This window comes from Lingula anatina, chromosome 4, assembly GCF_051362555.1.
Source record: "Lingula anatina isolate TDL-2025a chromosome 4, LinAna3.0, whole genome shotgun sequence".
NCBI lineage: Eukaryota > Metazoa > Brachiopoda > Lingulata > Lingulida > Lingulidae > Lingula > Lingula anatina.
Genome location: NC_141770.1, coordinates 15,152,326 through 15,171,221, shown reverse-complemented (window position 1 = coordinate 15,171,221; position 18,896 = coordinate 15,152,326). Strand labels below are relative to the sequence as shown.

The 18,896-nt window shown below is 34.2% G+C and overlaps 1 protein-coding gene and 1 long non-coding RNA gene across 2 annotated transcripts; one reads left to right on the top strand and one right to left on the bottom strand.

Annotated features, from left to right (window-relative positions):
• The first annotated feature begins 125 nt into the window (after positions 1-125).
• Positions 126-15,273, top strand: LOC106150365 (short transient receptor potential channel 4-associated protein). The gene is made up of 22 exons (XM_013523109.2): positions 126-341; positions 851-1,027; positions 1,328-1,441; positions 1,718-1,778; positions 2,248-2,312; positions 2,797-2,956; positions 3,281-3,391; positions 3,859-3,921; positions 4,260-4,328; positions 5,119-5,238; positions 5,829-5,962; positions 6,288-6,367; positions 6,792-6,911; positions 7,444-7,499; positions 7,880-7,928; positions 8,382-8,556; positions 8,775-8,915; positions 9,355-9,466; positions 12,138-12,247; positions 12,476-12,627; positions 13,005-13,071; positions 13,316-15,273. The coding sequence occupies exons 1-22, from the start codon at positions 240-242 to the stop codon at positions 13,433-13,435; spliced, it is 2,358 nt and encodes a 785-aa protein (XP_013378563.1). The 5' UTR covers positions 126-239; the 3' UTR covers positions 13,436-15,273.
• Positions 15,274-15,624: 351 nt separating this feature from the next.
• Positions 15,625-18,884, bottom strand: LOC147762347 (uncharacterized). The gene is made up of 3 exons (XR_015334145.1): positions 18,455-18,884; positions 17,572-17,888; positions 15,625-16,014 (listed from the first exon to the last, which is right to left on the bottom strand). It is a non-coding gene; the product is annotated as an uncharacterized LOC147762347 (long non-coding RNA).
• Between the last annotated feature and the right edge of the window lie 12 nt (positions 18,885-18,896).

Genomic DNA, 18,896 nt, shown 5'->3' with positions numbered 1-18,896 from the left:
TCACTAATAAATCTATGTAAATTCTCAAATTCTTCTTTTTGGTTGTATTCTGTAAACTTCATTGAATGGCTGAAGTTTATTTATTAAAGGAAAATCATATCAAATTTCATTGCTTTAAGCGGCCATCTGGGAAGTGCCCCGCTCTGCTGCGCAGTTGACTACATTTGCCGCCGTATCCAATTCGCTTTTGTTTCAGTCGCCGAAAAATCTCCATAAGACCACTGTAAAGGCCCAGCATCATGGCTACGTGTAGCCTGCTGAAACGCCGCCAACCTGAAGACGTTACTAGAAAGTTATTGTTGCGAGAAACTGTAGGAGTCACTTATAATAGTCTCTCTCAGGTACGGAGGGTTGCCCGAATTTCTCGAGAGTTGAGGGAAGTGGTTCAGTTAATGGGCATCTCACACGCCGTCGTTTTCACAGATTGAGAAAGCTTTATCGTATTTCTTTGTCTTAAGATAACAGATACATCATTCATTTCTCACGGGTTTTAATATCCAGTTTTTCCTTCCTCGAAATCGTGAAAACTTGCCACCTATTTTGAGGTATTTTACTTTGACATGCGACGTATGTTGACTTGCATTTACAATGACTTCCTTGTAATGGCTAGCATCTTGAGAGGGGTTGACGTTTATATTGCACTTAAACCCATAAAGCATAAACAGGAGAACTTTTCATATTAATTTATTTGGAATAAAAGCTTTTACCACCAAAAAAACCAGTTGGGATATTTTGTAGTCTAAAAACATTAAACAATAAATATTTGGTGGATTCAAATAGTGGCCTTTCAAGTAGTAATTGTGATAAAAATGATGATGTGTAAAATTAAGTCCATCAATTCTTTTTCCAGGTGCCTTCTGACATTCTTGATGAGTTGGATGAGAGAGAGGATCTGCAAGGCATTCCCACATTGGTAGCAGATCTGGACAGATACAGTGTGTCTGTAGGCACGTGTTGTCACTCCCCCTTCGTAAAACATTCTGTTCTGGAAGATGACGAGGAAGATACATTATTTGAACTTTTAAAGGTATAATTTGTATATTGTTGGATTCTTCATTGTTTTGATTTGAAACATTTTGCAATCACAGGACCAGCAGCATGTTGTGAAGTCTTGAAGTGCATTGCACTTTTTAACAGATGTGACAAAAGTCTTTTCCCAGCAAATTATCCAGTCGTCATTTGGATATGATTTTAAGTGCGTGGATAGTATGAGAAATATAGTAAAAATAACAAAGTGACAAGTTCTCCACAAACTTTATTCCATAATGCCCATAAAAATGATTATGATAATAATTACAGGTCAGCAATATAATGTCTGATTTTCCAGAACCTTTTAAGCAATCTCAGTAATTTTGAAACAAGGAGGAGTCATGAAGAAGCAACTGCAGAGGAAGAACAGAACAGATATGCAAAAATATTTAAAGAATATGATGGAATCCGGGTAAGAAATCTGAGATCAGTTTTGATAAGAAAGAAATAAGTTCAAAGCATGCATATAACAGAGAAAACAAATCATTTTTGATTAGTGATATGTGATGTTTTGGGGTAACATTCATTTTAGGTTTGGTAATTTGAAGTTAAAATTCATTTTGTGTCACTATAATTGAATGTCAACATCTAATGAATGAGATCTTTAAGGTTAAGATATTTATGATCCTCAGGCCTAGTAAATAAAAATCATGCAATATACTGTATACATATTTTCTTTTGATTTCAGATATTAGTAAGGATTTTAATGTATTCTTCGTGTTTACAACTGACAGCTTGGAGTAGAAAAGGTCAGTTATGGTCAGGCAAGGGTCAAATAAGGGTCAGTTGAAGGGGCAAAAGAAGGAAGTCATTGGGCTCTTTTATAATACAGGAGCTTTGAAATGATATTTTCAGAAATTTTTTAGCAAAATATTTCATATTTGTCCATTTATCAGCATTAAGATTATATGTTACTGATATTTATATAAAGGTTTAAGCATTCCAAAGAGCTGGGTATGGTTATACATGCTTATTTATATTATATTTTAATCATTTGTTATGCATTAAGTAAAGATGTAACATAGTTCTGGATCCTGGCTGACTTCCCAACTGTGTCCATTCCAGGGTTTAAATAAATAAGAAGATGCACTACAATTTACACCCTTCTACATAGTTTAAATACTGATAACTAAAATTTACACATCACTTCTTTGCATAGATTTTCTTATGATATATGTATTAAATCTTTTAAATTTTATTGACTGTATTTTTTCACAGATTGCCAAAAAGATTTGAGGGTAAAAAGTGTATGCATGGAAGCACTCACAAAAATTGTATCTACAGTAAGTATCCATCTTGAGCTTTCCTGTTGTAGCCATAGCCACTCGGGAACATTCCAGTTAAAGTAAAAACATGAAATATATGGGGTGTACGTTTTGCTGAAGTTTATATATCCTTTATGTTTTAAGTCATCTTACATGGGGTGCACGTTTTGCTGAAGTTTATATATCCTTTGTTTTAAGTCGTCTTATACGGAAGAAGTTGCAAGTCACTGCACTTCTCTGACTTCAGTGCTGGATCAATTTTTCCTCTGAATTAATATTGCTTAAGTGAAGAATAGGTCATTTGGATAGAAGAAAATTTTGTACTTTTACTCTGATACAGGTTTTATTTAAATGTTTACATTATCTATAATTTGTTTTCTAATCAATTAACTCTTATTATCACAATTTTGATATATACAGTATGTGTCTTTGAGTGAGTGAGTATGTGTGGGAGTGCACATATATCTGTGTTTATATAGCTATATATAATTTTACCTGCCAGGAAATCGGTGAACAGATATCAGACGAGCTGTCAGAAAACGAGGACCTTTTGGTGTACTTATTTACCCTCCTGGCTCATGACGTCACCGCCATCACAGCCTGTGGGCTGCTCGAGGACCTGCTCCAGGCGCGGAAGACCACCCTGAACCTGACCAAAATTCGTGAGTGGTAATTTTTATATAGATTTCAGTCAGATATTTTTTTCCCTAAAGGATAATCTTTTTTTTTTTTTTTTTTTTTTTTTTTTTTTTTTTTTTTTTTGTGGTTTACAGCTTTTAAAACTATAATAAAACACAACCATAAATCTATGTGTGGATAATATTTCTGATTAAGATCAGGATGTCAAGAAAGCTCTTTCTTTTTTTCAATTTTTTTGTATATATTTTTGAATTCTTTTGAATTGATTTTTCATATATGTTTGTTTGTTATTAATTTATTTTTGAGTGAATACAAAAATGAGAAATATGTTGATCTTTTTTTTTTAGCGAACCTCCGAAGCCTTATAGCCTGCTTTGATGACGCAAAATTGGCCAACTTCTGCCGCATCCTGGCTGTAACCATCTCTGACTTGGACGTCTATGAAAACAAATCATCCTGTAAGTAAGCATGTAGAGATGACAGTCTCCACATATGATAGTTTGAAGTTTTTTTGTTTTTTTTTTGGTCCAATTCTTATTAAAAACTTTAATCACTTACAGTTCATTTCCTGATGAATATGCCTTGACGTGTTTAAGTATAATGCAGAGACTAGCTGTTGTTTGAATAAAAACTGTCATTGTAACCATAGTCATGTGTTATGTATATAAATAATATAGGTAGTATATAGTGTACAGTTAGTTTTACTGCGGCATTCCATATTTTTCCTTTGTAACTCTAATCACAAAGGTTATGTGGGCGTCGGTTTTGTAAGTTTTTATTAAGCAGGGTACTATTACAGGTTATTTAAACCAGTTTACCAACACCTGGATAACACCTCTGTGGTGTGAAATGCAATGAAAAATGAGTCAATTCTGAGCAGTGGTTGGAATTTTTCTCTACTGTTTCTTTTATTTGTTTGTTTCAGTGTTTGCTCAGAACAAACAGAAAAGGACCACAGGCTTCATCAACATAAGGGACGTAAACCAAGGTATGCCAACACAGACTCATTTCGAAAAAACAGACACTGGATTCGAGGAAAATTCCACCTGTCTGAAGAAAAAAAAATGGAAAATGGTCTCTGTCAGAAAGTTTTTAGCCTACTGGCCCGTTGGAACTCCAGGGTTTAAAAACTAATGGGTCATGTGACTACTTCAGTGTTTATCTATTTATTTGATTTTAATTTTTGACTTGGCTATAAATCAATCTTCGGCTATATGGATTTTGATTCTTCTGTGAACTTCCGTCAACAGTGCATTTGCTGCCATAGAACTGGGACCTTTCTATTAAGATACATGTAATTATATTGATAATTGGTTTATTTTCCAGACTTATTACTTGGATTGCAGGACCTTCTTCCCAGGCTAGTCAATATTGTTGCCAACCTCTACCACTCATGTAAGTAGACAACGCTAAACAAATTTAGTTGAGAATTTTTCAAAACTTAAATTACTCTACTTGTGTCCAAGATAAATCCACAATAATCCACTTTTATTATTAATTTTCTTGTAAAATTACCAATGTCTGTAATTGTTATTAAATGGGCACGATATTTCATTTATTTAGGCTACGACTGATTTATTTTAGGGCAAGTGGACTGAAAATTTTCGGTCAAATAGTTAAAATATCAATTTTGCAGTTAAAGTTATTTATAAAATGGGTCATAGTTTGATGCTGAGTAGTAACAGACAAATGCAGCCCTTCTTTGATATAGAATTCAGAAACACTTCTGATTCTTGACAACTGTAAAATATTATTACTTTGTTATTTAGTTCAAACTTGCTGGCGATGTAATTCTTCATTATCTGTGGTCATTGCAGAATGTGATTTTTTATGCAAAATATCTAGATTATTTAAACTGAACTCAAAATTTGAAATTATTTGATTTTAATTAAATGATAAATTTGCCAGAACCAATTTAGTATTGTTTACTTCCTTCTGCTAATTGAGACTAGTTTTTGTGTGAGGCTGATATTTTGTATTCTAAGTAGTGTAAGTAATATTAGATTGTAAATTTTTCAACAGTTTGAGTAGGGTATACTTTGGTGATAAAGAGAAAATTGTTAAAATTTCATAATTTTATAATGATAAGTATTATTTTTGTTTGTGCTATTTGTAGGTTGTTATGAACATTGTATTTGTATAATACATATTTGCTGTCTATAACCTTTTTTCTCCTGGTTTCCAGACTCCCCTCGCTACAGAAATAAACACAGTGAGTTGGACTGTTGGATGGAATGGATAGACAACACGCTAGCCGACTCCATAGACCAACCAGAGGTGGATGACTTTGCGGAGTTCATAGGAGGTATGTGGAGGGTCGTGCAGTTCCTTTGTGTGGGGCCATCTTCGGCTTACTGCAGGTGTGAGGAAACTGGGGGTCCCTGTAACAGAAAGTCATTGGTATAGTTCAATAGAGATTGAGCCTGTGTAATGTGACAGAGAGTCCCCCATGTTTTATTTAGCTCATGTTTGACTAAAAAAAGTGTATGTCTAAGATAAGTCTGGGTCAGTTTCACCAAAGAAATATAGACAAGAAGTTAAATTAAAGTCTACTTCTGATGCAATCAGAAGAAGTCCAATTAAGTAAGATATTGAACTTGTAGGACAAATTTCAATTTGATGTTTTTTTACCATCTGTATTGATTTATTGTAAAATCCAATAGTTTTATCCAATAGTAAAATCCAATAGTTTTATTTATCTTGCACTGAATAAAATAAAAATTTCTTCTTAAAGTTTAAAACCAGCTTTAAGTTCTTTTAACAGGACAGTTCTTTGTCCTCAAGTTGCATTAGTGTAACATTAGTGTGGATGAAGTTAGCTCAGTCCCCACATTTTAAATTTTTTTATATTAAGATATTTATAAATGCACTGACTGTGGCTCCACCTATTGTTAGGAATCTCTGAGGCAGCGACAGCACATGGTCCAATGATGCAGCAACCAGGCGTGAGGATTTGCTACGACCTGATCAACAGAGTAGAGGTGGTCTACGTCCTAGGTCTGTTTCTAGTCGGAAAACACAGGAAGAAGGTAAGACTTGGTCCTTCAAGTTGGTCTTCTTCTTGTTGGAGAAATACAGGGAAAAGTAAAGGCTGTGACTTAGGTTTCTTCCTCATTGGAAAACAGAAAAATCAGTGGTGCAGTTTAAGTACTCATTAATAAGTCATTTTTTTTTTTTTTAAGTTCTTAATTCCAGAGGTGATAGATAAGTATTGAATTGTCTTTTCCTGTAGTCAGTAATTCTTTCAATGAGTTTCTTTCTTTTTTGTAACTTTTAATTTTGTTTGTATTAAAATGATGTTTAATAGTGTCATTAATGCTCCATTTAATAAATGGTTTATTAAACGTCTTTCAGGTACAAAGAAAATTAGCAGAACTGAAGTTGATTCCAGCACTCAGTAACTTTTTTGACCAGTTTATTTGGAAGTGCCAAATGTAAGTGTTAATGCCTCTGTAGAATGAAGTGAAATTAATGAAAAGTGCGTTATTCATCCCTTCAAAGGTTAAGGTGCTATTATTAATTTCAATCATCTGCTGAAAAGTCAAAGATGAATTGAGGATGCTATGCAAGTAAATGTCGAGCAATTTGCACATCTGATGCAATATATAACAGACTATAAGATTTATTGTATATTCAAATTTGTTTATGGATTAAATTACTAACTTAATGAATAAACTGGTGATGAGCATGTGTCAAATAGGAGACGTGAACATAAAAAAACATAATTTAGTATATAAGTCTCAGAAACGACAGTAGGCAAAGATTGATTCTCACACTGACACAAATCCCTTGTTTTAGGTTAAAAATGATGCGAAAATATCTAAGATAAAAGGGGCACAACTTGCATCTCTATTTCAGGCATAGAAACAACAGCCGGCACAGGTTACGTGGGCACAATGCAAGCTGCGAGTGCAGTCCAGAGGTGGCCTTAAAGATCCAGTTCCTGCGATTGGTCCATAGCTTCTGTGATCATTCTGAGTAAGTAGAGCAATCTGTGCCGAAATCTCATTAGAGTGTATTCAAGACAGCGGACTAACGGATCCACAGATCAAATATGGCCAACCCACTTGAATGCTTGTTGCATTATCCCTGCGGGAATGTATTCAGTGTCTATTTGGGAATTAAGCAGCATGCTTTTAAGTGGGTCACCATATTTGATCCCCGAATCTTTTAGTCTGCCATTTAAGGCTAACACTGGGCCCTTTGCACCACCAAGGTCTAAGAATCCACTTGACCCACAGCAGAAATAGTGACCAGAAACTTGAGCAATTTAAGAAAAATTTACTGGCCTGGTTTTAGTAACTAGCTGGCTGATGTTTTTAGGCCCTGGTAGTGGCATATGGCCAGTGAAGTAATGTGTTTTTTGGAACAGCCTTGTAGCAATGGGTTGTTTGTCATACTGCAGTCATGCTATATTAAAATTTTGTAATGAATTTTTATGATTTTACTAAAAGTATTTTTATGATTATGAAATCATTCTTTCTTTTCACTGGATACTTTTTGGTTTCAGCTACAAGCATTTATTACTGTCCAGATCAGAACTTAGTGAGTTGAAGAGGATAAATGGTAAGCTATTTTTTCAGCAGTATTCAAAAAATAAAAGTATTGAAAAAAGTCAGTTTTTATTAAGGATGAAAATGTAATCAATTATTCATCTTATCTTGTTTTAAGAGCAATTATTTTTTCACAAAATGTTTACAAGGCTTATGGTTTGTTTAAATTTCTTGATTTTTAGTCACAATCAAGATGGAAATGAATTTAACTCACAATGCTGAAAATAAGAAATTTAAAGCACATTTTTCAGTGGTTTTGGATACGATAAATTTGAAAATTCTAGGAAAATGAGAATTTTGCCATGTGAATGTGTACTGCTCCTTATGTGCCCTGCAACTTTATTAAATTTTGTTTTGAGATAAGATAATATGTTATCTCTTTGTAAATTTCAGAGAAGGCTGCAACACCTCTGGTGGTAGGAGATCTGGAAAATATCAACACGTAAGTAAGAAACATAGTGCTATTTTAAGCAACAGTAATGTGGATTGCATGTTCTCCATATTTATGATATTAAATCAAAATACAAAAAAAAAAAAAAAAAAAGCAAAAAAAATCAAAACAAGAGTAAAGTTAATGAAAGGGATCCACCAGATCATTTCTTGTCCTTTCTTATAATAATGATGAGATACCAGCATCTTCATGCCCCATTTTTATGAAAATGTTTGTTGTGGATAAGGAAAGATGCCAACAGTACCAGGGCAATACATATGTACAGTGTAAGGCAATACACGTTAAATAGCAGTATAAAGAACCCTTATCATTTGCAGTGGCAAGAAGGCTATAGGCAGTCTGTTTGAGTTAAAACCTATTGGGGGATTGATTAACTGACTGAGTGAGTGAATAAATGAATAAATACTTAAAATCACCAAAAGCACATTTGGTCTTCTATTTCAGTCAGCTAATGTGTAAAGGGAGCAAAGGACTGCTCACAAAGATAGTGGAGGTGTTGAAGAAGGAGCCCAATGCTTCCACCTTCAGGTTCTGGCTGGCTAGGGCTGTGGAGAGCTACCTGAGGGGCAGGACCTCTTACTGTGATCAGATTTTCTTACTGAGAAGGGGACTGCTTCAGGTATAGATTTCCATCTCTGGCTCTTGTTCTCTCTCTCGTCACAGGGTTGTCAATATTAGTCGGTCTGAATGTTAATATATCTATTGGTTTATTTGGTTCACAGTGAACATAAGCCTTTTACCTAACAAAGGTATAATTTTCCTGGGAAGTTCAACACTGAAATCATATCCAATACCGATGAAAAATATTGAAAGCAATAACAAATTCTCCTATTTCAGCATGTGGCCAGCAATATAGTGGAGTACGACATCCGTCCCAAGGAGATACTCCAGAGCAGCTTTGACCTCCTGGGAGAGCTGGTCAAGTTTAACTGTGAGGCTTTCAAGGCTTTTGACAAGGTGCTCAGTACAAAACAGAAGGTGAGACTTGGGGAGGGCACACAGAATTGTTCTTGCAATAATTTCATTGGAACCACTTGAGTTAAAAAAATACAAAAATGAATTATTTTTATAGGCTCGTACATTTCTCCTAAAAACAAATTTGCAGTTATATTTGTTGCACAAAGTACTTTCACAAATGCTTTTGCCATTGAAATAGTAGCAGTTATAGAGTATAAGATTTTAAAAGTATTTTAATTAAAATCATAGTAGGATACCAATATAAAGGAGTGGAAATCATATTCTGTGGTAGTTATGCCCAGAATTTAACTTGTACTTATTTAAAACATTACCTACTCAAAGATCTTAGGTACATCTTTAGGCATAGATGAAGTATTTGCTCAAAAAAGTAATCTATTTTGCTTGCTAAGAAAAGAATCATAAGTTTTTTTTAGATTAGAGAAATTTTACTGTCTTACAGGTAGACAAATTCATTGCCACTGTCAATAGAAATTTGGTGGATTCCAATATGTTCCTGAGGAGTCTGATTTTATCTCTGGAACACTTCACCACAATACAGCCCGAGTTTGCAGGTAGGTACCATGTTTGTTTCACCCCTTCCAGAATAAGTTATTATAAAGATGCATCTATGAAGATCAACTATAAAAATGTAATTTGATAAAAAAAGGTAATGAATGAAATTTCTTTTTTTTTTTCTTCAAATCCGAGAAGAAGGCATAAGGAACGAAACCCCGGATTAGATATTACATTTTTATAGTAGATCTTCATAGGTACATCTTTGTAATAACTTATTTATTGCTTAAAGATCTATATGGTTATTAGTACCACCAGCGTATACGCTGGCGGTACTCATGGTTTTAGTCCCGACCCGTCTCGTACAGCTCCGCCGGCTCCTGCGGCTCCGCAGTCGGGCGCCGGAAACAAGTCACCGTTACCGCTTCTCCTCCTAGACCGCCAGGACCTGTGTCCCCATCTCTTGGATTTAGGTCACATATAATCTCAACTTGAACACCCTGGGTTTTTTGTCTCTGTCGGTGCATTGGCCTGGGCGTGACACTTGTTGAAACGCACCCTTGTCAAAATTTTTGAAAATTCAAGGCTAAATATCTCCCAAACCAAAGGAATTATGGGAAAAATTACTACAGAAGTCTGACCGAAAGTCATATGTGGAGATTCCAAATATGCCCTTTGATTTGACTTTTGACCTTTTTTTCAAGGACAAACAAGCCAAAATTTTCTAAAAATGGGAATTTTCTGCAAAAAAATATTTGTTTGTGCTATTTTTTGGAAACTACACAGATCTAAGCTCTCCTGTTACAGTGAGGGGTTACAATTGGGGACTCCTTTCATCTTTGGGAGTTTGGGGTCAATCGGTGCATTTTCACGGGAGAAGCAGCCATTAGATAACAAAACTAAAAACTTGCCTTTATTCTGGAATGGTAAATGCCAGAGACCTTTTGTTCATCTCACTTTGTAGAACTTGTCAAGTGCAATACTGGAGGTGGTGTCCATTTTTTTGTTTTCGATATGGTTTAGGCATTGCGCTATATCAAAAATTACAACATCGCAATATTCAGTGGGAAAAATGTTAAATATTCCAAAACTGGCAGAGATACGCCCATAGGTACTATTGAACTTGAATAGGAAGTTATATACAAGTAATCTAACTGTGACCTTTAAATTGACCTTTGACCTACTTTTCACCATGAACTGAACTTTGCAAATTTTCTAGCCCTTATATCTCCAAAACTGGCAGAGATACACCCATAGTTACTATTGAACTTGAATAGGAAGTTATATACTGATAATCTAACTGTGACCTTTAAATTGACCTTTGACCTACTTTTCACCATGAACTGAACTTTGCAAATTTTCTAGCCCTTATATCTCCAAAACTGGCAGAGATACACCCATAGTTACTATTGAACTTGAATAGGAAGTTATATACTGATAATCTAACTGTGACCTTTAAATTGACCTTTGACCTACTTTTCACCATAAACTGAACTTTGCAAATTTTCTAGCCCTTATATCTCCAAAACTGGCAGAGATACACCCATAGTTACTATTGAACTTGAATAGGAAGTTATATACTGATAATCTAACTGTGACCTTTTAATTGACCTTTGACATACTTTTCACCATGAACTGAACTTTGCAAATTTTCCAGCCCTTATATCTCCAAAACTGGCAGAGATACACCCATAGTTACTGTTGAACTTGAATAGGAAGTCATATACTGGCATTCTTATTGTGACCTTGAAATTGACCTTTGACCTACTTTTCAACATGAACTGAACTTTGCAAATTTTCTATCCCTTATATCTCGAAAAATGGCAGAAATAGGTCCAAAGTTACTATTGAACTTGAATAGGAAGTCATATACTGGCAATCTTACTGTGACCTTGAAATTGACCTTTGACCTACTATTTATGATAAACTGCACTTTGCATGTTTCCTGGCCTTCATATCTCCAACATTGGCAAAGAAATGCCCATAGCTACTATTGAACTTATATAGGAAGTCATATACTGTGACCTTGAAATTGACCTTTGACCTACTTTTTTACCTCAAACTGAACTCTGCATATTTTCTTGCCCTTCATATCTTCAAAACTAGCATGGATCTGCCCAGTGTTGTTCCTAGGTTTTCTCTTTTGTCAGCATCCAGTTTATGCATTACTGATAATGCATTTCAAGGAAAACCAATAGGCCTATTGTCTAGAAAATCACAGGAGTGATCAGTGTTAGGAAAATACAGGTTAATTTGGACATCTCCTTGATTGGACCATTTTAACTGTTATGTTTTTTTGATTTTTTTTTTTTTTTTCATATTTTTAGAACTCTTGTTTATTGCATTTTATAAAGCTTGTCAAGCACAAGACTGGTGGTGGTGTCCAATTTTTTTTTTTTTTTTTTTTTTTTTTGGGGGGGGGGGGTCCATACGAATGCGCTTACTCCAGCTGGTGGTACAATATCCAGAGGCGGTATCGCCTCTCTGATCCTCTAGTTTGATATGAATTTTCACCCCATCAACTTAGAAAGAAAAGACGGCAGCTGCAGCTGTTTCAGTTGCATTTCACAATCCTGGATTTAAGAATCTGTTTTTTATTTTTATTTTTTATTATTATTATTTTTAATTTATTTATTATTCTTTTTTTAATTTTTTGGCAAATGAGATTGAAAAAGTCACTGAATGTACAAAAATGATTATCACCAGTTCTATTTGAACTTCTGTCTTCAGATTATGTAACAAAAGAATGCCATTTGCTCAAGTACCTGGATGAGTTTGGGAGGCAAGTCGACTACCTCCACCGCCTGGTCAATATCATCAATGTACAAACTCTGACACAGGTAAGATGAGTTTGACTTGAACTTACTAGTAAGTATTTTCATTTGTAGTACTTGGTAAACTGAGTTGGGTTTTTGATTTCGATTAATAGTGATAAGCAGCTTGCTGAGGCCTTCCAGTCCAAAGTTGAAGAATAGGCAGATACTATGCTTGTGTATAGAATCTTAAAAGGTTTTGTGATTTATTTATTTATTTATTTATTTATTTATTTATTTATTAATTTCATCCAGGAAAATGTGAGCTGCCTGAACACAACGTTAGTATTCCTCATGTTTGCCAACCGCCGCGGAGAACTTCCAAAATATTTGTCTGCTCTGAGAGAGGAGAAGTACTGTCGTCCCCATGAGAAGAAAGGCGGCGATGTCCTCATGAAGAATTTCAGGTACAGTAATAATCCACAAATTTTGAACATAATTGATGAACAAGGGAAAGCAATATAGTGATTTGTAAGTCGCTCTTTGGACTGGAAATAGGAATGTGAGAAGGTTGAACTCTTGTCAGAAAGCACATTGTCATTGAAATATGAAAAATGATGAATAGTTAAGATATTATTTGAATAATAGAAGGGTTTGTCTTTAACTATTAAAATGGGATGAAAACATTATAAATTGTGAAATTATAACTACCCTTGATAATAGAAGTGGATGAAAAAACTCAGATAATACTGTGGAGACGTTTTTTGTTGTGTTTACGTTTTAGAGTATAGACATTCAAACACAGCGTAATGTGAGGATTTATTTAAGTCCTCTTATATTTCAGAGACCTGTTATTGTTCTGGCAGGAGCACTATCTCCACAAAGATAAGGACTGCAGTGCACTGGAGAAGGTAGGGAATAGTAGCCGGGATGTTTTTATTTGTAAATTAAATATTGTTCTGTAATTTCAGATTGAGAGGGATTAATAATATAATGATGTCCCAAAATTTACAATATATGCCCATGTTGTCATGTGTTAAAAAGTAATTTTAGGTTATGGATGAATTTTTTAAAATTATATATATATCTTTTTGAAAGATTTATATGTAATTAGCTCTTTACATATAAAGCAGAAACAACTTGTTGCTTTTTCAGAGTTCTAGAATCAGTTTCGACTACTGGAAGAAAACTGTGACATTATTGGTGGATGATGACCGTAATCAGCACACTTCTGTCCTCCATTATATCCCTCCAGACAAATGTAGGGACAACTGAATAAGGTCAGGGTCAGGTCAAGGTTATGTTGAAGGTCAGGTCAAAGGTCAGTGGCCAACATGTATAGTGCAAGTGTAAATCTGGATGTATTCCCTCTGATGGGGCAGATGTACAGAATTATGCCCTAGTCATGCATGAACAATATTAATTCATTATTGTCATACAGTGGAATTTTATCGTGGAAACGCAGACATTTTTTATTGTCGCTGGACTGTCGCGTCTGATCAGATTTATCTGTTGCGCTGTGAGTAGCTGCTACAAATGACTGGCTTGAGATTTTTCATTGGTTAACACTGTTTGCCTTTAGAAATAGCCATATCATTAAGTCGGATTTCAGTGTGAATTCATGATTATTGTTGGCATTCAGAGCAATAAGTATTGAGCCTTAGGTAAATATAACATACCAAGTGAGTGATGTTTTCAGCTGTTTGTGATGTAGGTTGAAAAGATTTGCATCTTGGAAATTTGCAATGAGGAGTAGGATGGCTGTTTTTATTGTGTGTGTAAGTGCTGACAGTTTTAGTGTATCATGATAAAAAAATTACATTTTCATTCTGGGAGAGAGAATTTTGATGGAAGTCCATGAGAAATTTTGCCATGTATGTTCCGGGTCTTATTTTTGTCCTCTTGTTCAAATTAGACATCTTGTGATAAGAAGTCATTGTCTTAATTATCCAGATGCATTCAACATATCAGCCAATTGTATAATATATGCTGCAATATTGTACTCTGCACAGTTGAAAGGTCTTCTTTTCATAGGTGTCTGCTAAAACATGTCAGAAATTGAAGTATTGTAATTGGCAGCTAGGTGAAACAAAAATTCAAAAATGCGTAGTTTTCATATCTGTGGTGTAGACCAGAGGCAAGTTTGACTTAAGAACTTCTTCAAAAATTGGTGTAGGTTGTAGACCATAAAACTGGTCCGCTTCTGCTGAATCCATAAGAGTTATTACTTAAAATATTGGTCTGAAACTTGCTATACAGCAGGTACAATATTCCATCAAGTTGGTCTGTTATGGATATTTATTTCTTGGGTCACAGGAGACAAAAATTTTGCTCTAGACTAAAAGTTAATACCAATTTTTGTTTTAAGTTTTCGTGTGAAACACACCTTGGGTGGGAAGTCCAGTCAGTATGTAAGTGTGAATTTGTGTACACTGTAAATGGTCTGTAACATCCACTGTAGAACTACATGCATTTGGTCAATAGGGCAGTTCATGGTCAGATTATAAATCTGACTGTGTTGTCCTCTAGTTTTGTCCTGTGGACTTTATGATTTATATTGAAAGTAATTTTTTGGGTTGATGTCAAAATTGCATGCTGTGACATTTATTTACGTTCATAAAATCCTTTTAAAGCAGGAATTGAGATATGCATTTATATAGTATGTCATCAAGTGATATGGTAAACCAGTTGGCTATAAAGAATTGGGCAAATGTCAGTTAAACTAGGGGATCCTGCCTATGAAGGGTTGAATACCTGCTGGAAATATGAAAATTTGTACATTAGGTTATTTCTTTTCAATTGATCGGAGATGTGCAGTACAAAAAAAGTCTTGGCCAGTGGTATTTTAATATCATTTATTTAACAATGCCTCCATATATGTGATGCTCTGAATATTTCAATCATTTAAATTGTATTGCACGGGCATTGTAATTTTTTCTAGTTATTTTCCTTTTACAGTCTAGCAGATGCGAGTGGAAAATAAGATTTTAATTCAGAAATTTTTATCCAGGCATAAACAGCATGATAAGTCTATGAGATAGAGAAAGAATCATTTTAAAGTTATTTCAAGGCCATGTAAACTTCTGTATATGTAATAAAGGTGGATTTTTTCATTTGGTTGTATGATTGAACTTGATATTTTTCATTCTAAAAGCTTTTCTAATGGGCAAAATCATGAAAGCAGCAATACCATGATTAGAAAAGATCTTTGAAGTTGGGTTTTAACTTGAAGAATAAAATGAATTTTTTTTTTTTTTTTTTTGTAAAATGAGCCAATTGCTCCCAATGAAATTATTTACTAAATTATTACTATCAAACTTTTTTTTTTCTAAATATTTGGAGAACTGAAATCAGTTGCTCTCGCTTCCCTGTGATCATCAATATTTATGAAGAACTTTTAAAAGATGTACGTCCACTGACAAACCGTGATTTAAAAAATAACTTTACTGGCAAAAAAAAATAAATTTAACAAAGACAGTATTTTATTTTCTTTTGAAAAGTTTAATCACCAGACAACTTATAACAACACAGCTGACACTGACCATAAGGAAATATCATATTTGATGCATAAATAATGTTATATAAATCACATTATGAAAAAACACTTGCACTGGAGTCTGCACCCATTTTACAAAGATGAGGCATTTTTCCTGAATTTTTCTGTTTATGCATGATACAAATGAAGATGTAAAGAAATGAACAATTTACTTTCTGAGCGCGTAAAAAAGATGCTTCTTTGAAATTAAAATTAAGTTAAATTATATTTAAAAGTTTTTCTGTTAAGCAAGAAGGGTCTGCTGGGAGAAGCCGTCTACAATTGCAAAGTCTTCCTTGGGGGGAAGTTGTATACCTACCTGAAAAGATAAAAAAACAAGGTTATGAAAACTATATAATTAATATGAATTTTGATGACATATTAAGAATAAAAACCTGCAGACACCTGCAATACTTTTCCTTTCTTTACATCAAAACTTTTTGAAATGGTGCACAAAATAAGCCAGTAAAGGCTGCAGAATCTCAAATGTCTAGGATGTAGAGGATGATATTGCAGATGTTTGTCAAAGGTTAGAATTCCGGGACAAGTGCTTCTTGTAAGTTATATCAGTAAATATAAACACTGCATTCGTAAAATTGTTCTAAAAGTGAAAAAAAAAAAGGCATTAATTGTTGTTTACTCCTGAAAATGCAAATTCAAAATTAGGGGTTTTATTCTTGACATCTTCAAAGTTTTCATTTGCCAGCAGCTACAACAGAACAGGATTTCATAGAACTGTTCTCATCAAAAAGAACATTTGGGTGCAATTCCTACAACTGAGCTCTTTTCCAGGTTTCAATGAATGAATGTTTTAGAAAGAAAAAAAGCAAGTACTAATACCAATAAGAATTGCATTTCTATGTTGGTTATATTTGAAATCGTAAGAATTTTGAAATGGGTTGTAAAAAGCACCAATGTAGCATAGTATTTCAAGTGACAGCTCATGGCTTTTCTTAAATAAATCTTCTGATTTTAATTTAAATACCCGACTACTTATTTCTTTGATTTGCCCCTTATTCCATTAAAATGTGCAATTTTAATCTGTTGATATAATGAAGGAAATGAATCATTTGCCTGGCTTATGCCACCAACTTCATGCCATGGGGTGTCACACTCAAATATTGAAGCAAAACTAATATTAGATTTTGACACATTAAAGTCATAATAACTCTTCGTTTTGGCCAAAAATTGGATTTTCCTGGAAAAAACGGCAATTTTCCCGTACTTACCAATGGCCAACGACCCCATTCCTGCATTCAAAGTTAATCCAGGGTTTTTTTCCTAAACGTACGGTTTTTTGTTAAAATCTCTTAAGAGATTTTAACTGACGGAGCTCTCTCTGACATTGCAAAGTCACTGGTGACCTACTTAAAACCGCGGGAAAAGCAGACAACACCAACACTATATAAGATTCATGAGATATATTCGTCTTTTTGTTAAAAATGCATTTATATCCACAATGTGTGCCATTCTGGGCTTTTCGTTATCCGACGCACTGTACAAAAACTCGCAACTTACGTCTGCGTCTGCACTAATGCGTTTGGCGCCATGTTATTTTGGTCTCGAATGAACGCGAGAATCCGCTTGACACCATTACGTCATTAGCAACGAATGCACTTGTCGACCGGAAAAAAGGCATCGTAAGCCCTATTGACAATCACAGGTTTTAGTTTTCCTACAATAACGGCCGTTTTAGTGGTAAAATACAATAGAATATATTTCCATGCGTTTTTTACAATGTATTTCATGCGGATTTTTGAATCTCAAAGGAAGAGTTATTATTGCTTTAAGTATTTAAATAACGCCACAGTTAAGAAATATAATTTGTTTATACATATTGTTTATTAATGTAACTAAAAAATGGAAAGATACATACCTTCAGTATCAAATAATACAGAAAAACCTCATCAAGATTTTTTTTTTCCCAAGAACACATTTTTCCCAGCTATCTTTCCTTTGGCAATATAATTAAGCCACAGTAGGGAAAAAACAAAACATAATTTTCAACTGACAACTTGCATACAAAGTTTCTTTAAAAGTAATACCATGCAATTGCCAGATATAACTTAATCTTCATGTAAAAACACATGGTAAGACACTTTTTAAACTAAGGTCAACCTTGAAGCTGTCCTGTCTTGTCTTCGGTCTTCCGTCTCAAAGCCTCTGGTTTCATCTATGGTTCTGCTAGCATATCTAAAAGAAAAATCAAAACCTTGTCTAGAATGAAGTTAATTTCCACTCAACTCATTTATTTGTTAGTTTTACCAATCTCTCTCATAAATTTTTAGGTTGATTTAAGATAATCTTAAAGAATTGAGCCATTTAAAAACCAGTGACATCGTTTTTCTTTTTGTCTCTCAGCATGTGTCCAAATGCAACCCTTTGGGTAGTTTTCAATATCTTTTTGCCAGGTTTGAACTATTCATTTAGGCAAATTACTACATATCCATATATTTAAGTCTGTTAAAATCTACACAGCCAATTTATCATTCACCAATAACTTTTTTATAATAACCTTGCTCTCGGTTGAAATAATAGCAGTCTAAATTCTTTAATAATAAGCTGACTCAACAGCACACAAAGACTACTAGATTCTTTCAATTTGCTTTAGGTAACTTTAAAAAAAATATCCATGCAAAATACATTAATAAAAAGAAAACAAATAATTGTGTCTCATATTTTCATGCACTTGAAAGGGTGTCAACTCCTATTCAACTAATTTATGATAAAAAAAATATCTATGTTTGCTTTTTCCATACTCTGTTCATGTTCATGATCTTCTGCCAGCAACACAGGACTGTGGTGCCATCTATTTGCCTGCTTCAGCATTACGAGACCAAGTGCCAATGGCATCGGTGTACAAACAATGTGGAGGGGCCTTCAAAACCCCTGGCTCCGGAATATTTCAGCCGACAGGAGCAAAAGAGGACAATAAATTAGAAAATTGCTCAGAAAAGTGTTCTTTTGTTTTGTTGGTTAATAAAATTTGTGCTACATGAAAGTAACTAAAAAGTTTTTTAGTGTACTTAGTAAACTCAACATGTAGCTTGTACACCTGTCAAGTTATCAAATCAAATTTCTACATGAAGTATGGATTTACTAACAGTATGACACAAACAAAGTATATTACCGCTTCAAAAAGCAGCATTTTGCCTTTTATTCTACTGCTAGAATTGATTTCTCCATCCACAGTCAGGGAAA